The following is a 9,244-nucleotide window of genomic DNA, read 5'->3' on the forward strand; positions in this document are numbered from 1 at the left end:
TCCAGGACCGGTTCTCTGCTGGTCTTTCCCCTTCCACCCTCAAGGTGTACGTGGCAGCTATTTCGTCTTTCCACACCCCTCTGAGGGAGGGGTCCTTGGGGAAACTTCCCTTGGTTGTACGTTTCCTCCGTGGTGCCCGGAGGATGAGACCTGCGACTCGGTCCAAGGTTCCCACTTGGGATCTGGCAGTGGTTCTTGGGGCGTTGGCTGAGGCCCAATTCGAACCCCTGGAGTCAGCTGAGGCTAAGCACTTGACCCTCAAGATGGCCTTTCTCCTTGCTATCACCTCTCTGAGGAGGGTGGGGGATCTCCAAGCGCTTTCGGTTTCCCTGCAAAGCCTGGAGTTTGCCCCGGGGAATAATAGGGCTATCCTGCACCCTCGCCCAGGATACATCCCTAAAGTGCCTTCTTGTGCGGCAGTGTCCACAGTGCTGCTGGCATTTCATCCTCCACCTCATGTGACGGCGGAGGACGAGAGACTTCATCTGCTCTGCCCTGTCAGAGCACTGAGTATTTACACTCTGAGGTCCTCCCGTTGGAGGAAGGCTGACCAGCTGCTAGTGTGATTTGGGTCTCCCAGGGCCGGGCTCCCTGCATCCAAACATACTATTAGCAACTGGATTGTTCAGACTATTTCCCTGGCCTATCAGGTGCGCGGTTTGCCTTCACATGTGGCTGTGAGGGCTCATTCTACCAGAGGCATGGCGGCCTCTCGAGCCCTCCTTTCTGGGGCCTCTTTGCAGGATGTTTGTTTAGTTGCTGGCTGGGCCACTCCGCACACATTCATTCGGTTTTACAATCTTGACCTTCCTTTGGCACCTGGCACTCGTGCGCTCTCCTCTTAGTCATGCCACTTTACTGCACACTGGGGTTTTCGGCACGGTTTAGTGGGTATCTCGTTCCCATAGTGTCATAACCGACGCAGTTCGAGTTCCCTCGAAGGGGAACGTCTCGGGTTACGTATGTAACCCTGGTTCCCCGAGAAGGGGAACGAGACACTGCGTCGGCCCGCCGCACCTCTCTCCCCACCTGAAGAGCCTGCTTCATAGTTTAAGCTAATGATGAGTGTGTACAGGTGTGCTTTATACTCCTCCGGTTATTCCGTCACACCTTACCGTTCTAGCAACAAGCTAATAGGATTGGAGTGATTTCATTCACGTTCAGACCTGCTTCGCCTAGAGGCGTTCCCATAGTGTCGTAACCGACGCAGTTCGAGTTCCCTCGAAGGGGAACATGTGTTACACCTATGACAGAACAACAGTCATCGGAATAAGAAGCCGCGGTTTTGGCTTAAAGAGCAGTGGACCTTGAGACAATCCACTTGATCCTCCGGACCAGGCACCATGGTAGGTAAGGCAATCGCCCAGAGGAGAGGAAAGAGAGCTGGGAAAGGAGCCATGCTGGCTCAGCTTGAACTTAATGCTGCTCCTAAAGGTCTGGTCTGAACAAAATTGGAATTCAGGTTGGCCCAGCGAAGGAAAACAGAGACTGTTGTCCCTGCTTATCAACATCCCAGCTCAAGCACTCGCTGAGCCGACGAAAGACGAAGATGAAAAAGGAGGCGGACTCTACGTTTACATCGATGATGCTTTGTCCTGCAAACTAAAAAGTTTTTGTTCTGTGTGTAGCCTATATATCTTTTTACAGGCACCGTTAGTCTGTGCTCATTCTTCAAATGTGATAACTTTTGATAACTTTATTTGTATAGCACCTTTCATGCCAAGACACAACCCAAAGTGCCTAACAAAACAAGTTTAGATGAAACAATGCAAATGGTGTTTTTCAGTTATCCAGATCCCTTCATGTTTAATCCCTCTGCACCTGGTAAACCCTACCAAGTCTAAACCATTCTTAAGAACTCTGTATTATCAGGTTCAAAGTTGAACTGGCAAAGATAAAGAAAACTGCTGAGGGCAATGGTTGTTCACAACAACCATCCCTAGGCAGCCTTGCTAAACTTGAGATGACCAAAAATCTTTCCATATTAGACTTACCGGGCTCCAAGTCAAGCTGGCAGAGGTATTGGGAGGTGCTGAGGGTGACCACCACCACGCGGTGCCTGAGGATGTCCTCCCTTGTGGGCATCTGGAAAGTGACATGTGTGCTGGAGATGAGACAGTATTGCTGGACCACTGGATGAACCGTCTTCACCCAGCGGTTCCTGAAGTATACCCTGGAAACAGAGTGACGAGAAGAGAAATGTCAGGAGAAAGAGATGCAACCCAAGGGGGACAAGAGCAATTACCTCATGAGACTGACGTTTAATTTTCCCCCATCCGTATCTCGTTTGTGTGCATGAATTTGCACTGTGAATGAATTGAGTTCTAGTTTTGATTCAAATACCTTGTTAAATTTATTAAATCCATAAGGTTATTGTGTAAAGGAATGTAAAACCTAAATTTTTGATGCGCTTAACCTCCCCGAACCGGCTTTATCTAGTTTTAGTTCACTTTGGTTCATATTTCCCAGAATGACTTTTTATTAAAAGCACAACAAGGACTTGCATCTGCATGGCAGTATGGTCCATCAACATCAATGAAATGGTGAATAATGATATTCCATTATGAGTACAGATGGAGCAAGGGGCAACCTTGGATTAGGTGATGCATTAGATTGCTTCATGACTGGCTAAAAATACTTTTTAAAAGACATATCTGGCATAAACATCATTTATGCATTTCTGCTTCACTTCACACGAGTTAAACTAATTAAAGTATTGAATGTTTTGCAGGGAGAACTTACATGTTGCCTTCATGGGATGTTGGTTAGTCCCCCACATTAGCGTCCTAAATATTCATATACAGTCTTTATAAGTCCACTTACCCAAAGGGGACAAGGGCAGCTAAGAGGGGAGGTTGCTACAGTTGTTATGGAGGATTTCACACTGGAATCCACTGAAATCAGACTACCCACTCATGTGAAACAAGTCATTTGCTTGACCATATGGTACCTAACACACAGCTGTCACGTTGGGCGCTGGCTGGTCAAAGCAGATATCGCCTTCCTTTCCTTTCTGACCTCTGGTTTTTATGAAACGCGATTAGAAGAAGTTACTGATGCAGTTTAATGAACTTGTGTGTGTTTGTTGCCTCCAGTTCTAAAAAGCACAGGAACTCTCCTGTGAACTGGAGGCTTGAAGTCACATCTCAAAAGTCAGAAAATGTCTGACTGTCACTGCTGTGGGGCAAAAACAGCCCAGTCATCTGTATAATATGGAGGTATTATTCTGACTGCAGGCTTTTCAAAAATGGTAATCCAATTGGTGTCTAAACGAGTGAGTGTTGTACAGATGCTCGCCGGCTAACATGGTCTCAGCTGACAGACAGGCCACAGCCACTGAACAAAGGATTCAATTTTACTGTATCGGAGTTGATGTTTAATACCAGCAATTTTTGTAGTATCACCCAAAACCTCATATGAAATCTGTCCATTTTGGTTATATCACAAACTTTAAACACCAGTGAACTGACCAGATAAGGGGCTTCAAGAGGCTCACACTAGTCAAACTACCACTGCTGTAAGGCATGAATGGGCTTTGGAAGGCTGTAGACCTAAAATGTAACAGATATGTCACAGGCACAGGCAAGTTTTCATTTTTTTAATCAACTGAAGGCAAGTTAGGGTCTTCATGCCATTTCAGTATATCAGAACTGGCTTATTGTGGGTCCGTTACGACACTTTTGCAGCTACCACATGAACCCGAGAAGTGTCTCTCAAAATTGGGATGAACTGCAGCATGACATACAAATGTAAACAGATATGAATCTTGAAATATATCTTTAGTATAACGTTTCCTTTAGGGCACTACTGCATATTATAACTGTTGCACACATTAGCATGTTTCTGCCCTTAGCCATCACATCTTCTTTAGGTAAGTGCGCTTCCATACCTGAGAGGTCTGGCATGTGGATTGCCTGCTTCAACATATGGATGAAGGTAGTCCTTAATGTAAAGGTCAGCCGCACTGTTCGAGTGGGTGCAGATCAGGACCCTGTACAGACAAAAGACAAACAACGTCAGACGTTCAGCATGATACGCAGTAGGACTGAACGATTTTGGGGGGGAAAAAATCTAACTGCGATTTTTTTTGTCAGATATTGCGATTACGATTTGATTTGCAATTTATTTTATTGAAGTTTTGCTAAACTGCCAGTCTATTTTTGATGGAAGCCACGAAAAGCAGCACAGCGCAGATGAACCAGACAGGAAGTCAGACACAGAACAGCAGAGAGAATCTGGTCAATTTCTAAAATAAAACACCTCCCAATCATAAATCAACAATAAACACAGTTAAAACTAGGGATGGGGATCGATACCCGGTTCCAAAATTTCTCAAAGCCTGAAAATCCCTAAGGTCTAAGCTTATTGATACTGCTATCGAGACTAGCAGGTCCTATAATGTCTTGAAACAAACCAGCTGCTCCTCCTTCCACCAGGTGATGTTACCTGCAGGCCGTGAATAACAGCGGAGGGGAGGAGGGACTGATACAGACTGATTGACTGACTTGTTGATTAAGGTCTATGATCCCATCTGAATGATCAAAGTGTATTTACATAAAATGGTCTATTACTCAACATGCCATAATATATAAAATACATATACACATACATATTATAAAACATACAATATGAGTAAAGGAAGAACGTAATATCTTTATACACTTGCCTAACAGCAATAATAACAACAATAATAATAATAGTAATAATAGAGTGCCAGCAAAGTCAGTTTGTACACTACTTAAAATTGAAAGCTGTGCAAAACTGTCTTTTATAGTTATACCATTTTAAGCATTGGTGGAACATAGCGACAGATATGCAGAGAAAGCTTCGAACATTAAACACATATTGGGTACACCTCACTGCAATCTAATGTTTTCCAACTGTTAAATCTTATTGTAACAGTATGATGAGCAGGCACCACTCGTCAAGAGGGGTTACTTCGACATATCTTGGCTTTTAAAATATCTATAATTCATCCTAAAGATAGAATATTATATGTATTCACAGTGAAATGAGGAATGAATATTACATTGCTACATATTTTTCAAGGGCCATTTTTTTCTTTTACATTACACGTCTGTTCAGAGGACACTGTCCAAGGTATTGCATTCATTTTTCATAAAGTCCAGAGAACCATTTATGTGCTTGTGCTACATCGCTTTGCATCTAACACAAGAAACTGCAGAATTTCCTGTGGGTATCCGCACACAGTGAGGGAGTTTACCAATGATGAAAAATGTTTTATTGTTCTCCAACACTGTGTGGCCCAGTGGATAAGACGCATGCCTTTGGTGTGAGAAACCCGGGTTCGAATCCACTATGAGACACCATTGTGTCCCTTAGCATACACTTAACCCCTAGTTGCTCCAGAGGCATGCAACCTCTGACATATACAGCAATTGGATAAAAGCGTCAGCCAAATGAATAAATGTAATGTAATAATGAATGCACTGATAATAACACTAACCATGTGCATTGACCACGAATGACACAAATTCATCCAAACGACCCCCTGAGAGATGGATGCTAACATGTCCACACAGTACAAACACACCACACCCCCACACCGCAGCTTGATACTTCGCAGCTCAGTGTTTTCTTAAACCTTTAATGTCAAACTCAAGGCTCCCACTGCCCTCAAGCTAAAACCAAGACCACTGCACAGCCCAATACCTCGATGGCACCCTTTAATTGGCCTCCCTTGCGATCTGAAGCTTTTATGATTGATGCCAACTAGGGGTGTGCCACATATCATATCGTTCAAAATAATGTATAATTAAGTATAATTTTTAATATGAAATTTTTTAAAATCATATTGCAATAACCCAACTTGCTGTCAAGTGCTGGAAGGAAGGAGGACAGTGCTCTAAGCTATCAGTTCAAACACGTGATTTCCGAAGAATAAAACGGCCATTCTCAAACACAAAAGCAAATCACAAAGAGGTATTATTTTGACACTGCTTTGCTTTAAAACTGTGGTGATCCAAATATAACACAATCGCGATGATAATGAAAAAGCCCAACCTTTGTCACCCCTTTTTTTTGAAACAGAGGTAGGCCAACAATTTGAAGTATTGTCATCATCAATATCGTCAAATGACTAAGAAAAAAGGGTTACAGTTACAGACCTGCTGTGGTCCTGGCGAAGGATGTGCTTGACAGCCTGTGCCAGGGTGAAGGTTTTGCCGGTGCCGTAGGGCCCAATGATGAGGATCGGGGGCAGGGAAATAGAGACTGGTGTGGTGATGGCCAGGATGGCCTCTTTCTGCTTGGCATTCAGGCGAGGATCCAGCTGCTCGTCCCACTGCCTGAGGGCGGAGGGAGGATGGGGATATGATTAGATGAATCATTAGATGAACTTTTAATGAACATACAGAATTTGTTTTTTTGTTTGTTTTATTTAAGCAGCAGTTTTCAAGCATTTAGCAGTTAGATATTGCCTGAAAAACAATTAGTAGCTTTTAACATGAGACAGAGAAATATTCTGGTAATCCAAATAACTTCAGTGGGACAGAGAAAGTGAGGAAGAAAGATTCTTGCACAGAATCACAGTAAATGCGTGCACATTACTTTGTTTTCCATAATATATGCAAATGTTCTGTCATTGTATCATGCAGTTGACTTAATTGATATTTGACATTTACAATATTAAATAAATTAGACATGCTGGTTGTTAGTACAGATCAGATCAACTCAAGTCAGAAGTTAAATTGCAGTAACACATTTATGTCTTAACATATAGCAAACTCCCAGTGTGTGTGTGTGTGTGTGTGTGTGTGTGTGTGTGTGTGTGTGTGTGTGTGTGTGTGTGTGTGTGTGTGTGTGAGTGAGTGAGTGAGTGAGTGAGTGAGTGAGTGAGTGAGTGAGTGAGTGAGTGAGTGAGTGAAAGAGACCACTACCAACTTCAGCTGAATTCATTCCTTGGCCCACATTTAATCAAATCACCCTCACTTTTCCACATTCCCAATTAAAACAAAACTCTACAACAATCATATTCTGGAGCCTAGACAAAGCCGCTGCCCTGAAAATCACAGGGGATTATAGTTGGCTCTAGTCAATAAAGATTACTGCCTTGCTCCCGTCACCTGTCCAACTCCAGAGAGAGATATCTAAAGTTGCAAGGAGCTGCCAGCATTTCAGGATGGCCGCAAGTCACCAAGGCGAGAGATATTCGGTCAACTCTCGAAATGATGTGGTGTCTCCTCTATCAAGGTATTTGTCAAGCTTATATTTGTGCAGGTATTACATTAATTTCCGTATAATAACTGTTTAAGATTAGCAGTATTTACTATGCATGAATGTGTACATACTGTGTCCAAACATCTTCCATCTCTGTTGAAAACGGACACCCTTTTTCAGGAAAGACACCTAAAATAACATACCCAAAATGAATCCGGAATAACTCCTCAACCATTTGGCCTAGAAGCATAATTCTGGACTCCTTTGAAAGGTCAGAAGCTAAGGAATATAAATCCATTGTACATTAACATATTTATTTTACCATTACAGACTACATGGAGATGCAATACAGAAGAAATGATAAAAACAGCTATATTTTAATGTAATAAACCATCGAAACCATTATAAGGAAGCTTATAATGCAACTGAATATCATGTAATACACCTAGAATGCAATTCTAACTGTAAATTCAATGAAAATAAACTAAAATACCAGTTATACAATATTTTCAAAATATACCAGGCTAATGTCCTTATTTTGGCAATATTTATTGTTTAAATGTTGAATTTTATTGGGAGATATCTTTAAAACCCTATTTCTGTCCATACAACCAAGTTCCAAATAACAAAACATTGAAATATTGATAAAAACAGTGAATATTCATCAACATTCCTCTCAACAAAAGCACACCCATGCTTTACAGGCCTGTAGATTGACAATGGAACATCCCACAGTGATGATCAATCGATCCATCTTGTGCAGACCTTTCATTTAATACCCTGCATGTCTATGTACAGTGGGTACGGAAAGTATTCAGACCCCTTTAAATTTTTCCCTCTTTGTTTCATTGCAGCCATTTTCCAAAAATTTTATTTCTCAGTAATGTACACTCAGCACCCCATCTTGACAGAAAAAAACTGAAATGTAGAAATTTTTGCAAATTTATTAAAAAAGAAAAACTGAAATATCACATGGTCATAAGTATTCAGACCCTTTGCTCAGTATTTAGTAGAAGCACCCTTTTGATCTAATACAGCCATGAGTCGTTTTGGGAAAGATGCAACAAGTTTTTCACATCTGGATTTGGGTATCCTCTGCCATTCCTCCTTGCAGATCCTCTCCAGTTCTGTCAGGTTGGATGGTAAACGTTGGTAGACCGCCATTTTCAGGTCTCTCCAGAGATGCTCAATTGGGTTTAAGTCAGGGCTCTGGCTGGGCCATTCAAGAACAGCCACGGAGTTGTTGTGAAGCCACTCCTTTGTTATTTTAGTGGTGTGCTTAGGCTCATTGTCTTGCTGGAAGGTAAACCTTCGGCCCAGTCTGAGGTCCAGAGCACTCTGGAAAAGGTTTTCATCCAGGATATCCCTGTACTTGGCCGCATTCCTCTTTCCCTCAATTGCAACCAGTCGTCCTGTCCCTGCAGCTGAAAAACACCCCCACAGCATGATGCTGCCACCACCATGCTTCACTGTTGAGACTATATTGGACAGTTGATGAGCAGTGCCTGGTTTTCTCTACACATACCGCTTAGAATTAAGGCCAAAAAGTTCTATCTTGGTCTCATCAGACCAGAGGATCTTATTTATCACCATCTTGGAGTCCTTCAGGTGTTTTTTCGCAAACTCCATGCGGGCTTTCATGTGTCTTGCACTGAGGAGAGGCTTCCGTCGGGCCACTCTGCCATAAAGCCCCGACTGGTGGATTGCTGCAGTGATGGTTGACTTACTACAACTTTCTCCCATCTCCCGACTGCATCTCTGGAGCTCAGCCACAGTGACCTTTGGGTTCTTCTTTACCTCTCTCACCAAGGCTCTTCTCCCCCGATAGCTCAGTTTGGCCGGACGGCCAGCTCTAGGAAGGGTTCTGGTCGTCCCAAACGTCTTCCATTTGAGGATTATGGAGGCCACTGTGCTCTTAGGAACCTTAAGTGCAGCAGAAATTTTTTTGTAACCTTGGCCAGATCTGTGCCTTGCCACAATTCTGTCTCTGAGCTCTTCAGGCAGTTCCTTTGACCTCATGATTCTCATTTGCTCTGACATGCACTGTGAGCTGTAAGGTCTTATA

At 42.9% G+C, this 9,244-nt stretch overlaps 1 protein-coding gene across 1 annotated transcript in view; it reads right to left on the reverse strand.

Moving 5' to 3' along the window:
* The window catches only part of LOC123972938 (probable helicase with zinc finger domain), a 12,105-nt gene extending 4,775 nt beyond the window's left edge, over positions 1 to 7,330 (reverse strand). The window contains exons 1-4 of the mRNA XM_046052716.1: positions 7,311 to 7,330; positions 6,129 to 6,308; positions 3,890 to 3,991; positions 1,995 to 2,173 (exon numbers count right to left, since the gene is read on the reverse strand). Of these exons, the coding sequence (XP_045908672.1) occupies positions 1,995 to 2,173; positions 3,890 to 3,991; positions 6,129 to 6,308; positions 7,311 to 7,330 (481 nt within the window). The remainder of the gene's footprint in view (positions 1 to 1,994; positions 2,174 to 3,889; positions 3,992 to 6,128; positions 6,309 to 7,310) is intronic.
* Between the last annotated feature and the right edge of the window lie 1,914 nt (positions 7,331 to 9,244).

This window comes from Micropterus dolomieu, linkage group LG01, assembly GCF_021292245.1.
Source record: "Micropterus dolomieu isolate WLL.071019.BEF.003 ecotype Adirondacks linkage group LG01, ASM2129224v1, whole genome shotgun sequence".
Taxonomy (NCBI): Eukaryota; Metazoa; Chordata; class Actinopteri; order Centrarchiformes; family Centrarchidae; genus Micropterus; species Micropterus dolomieu.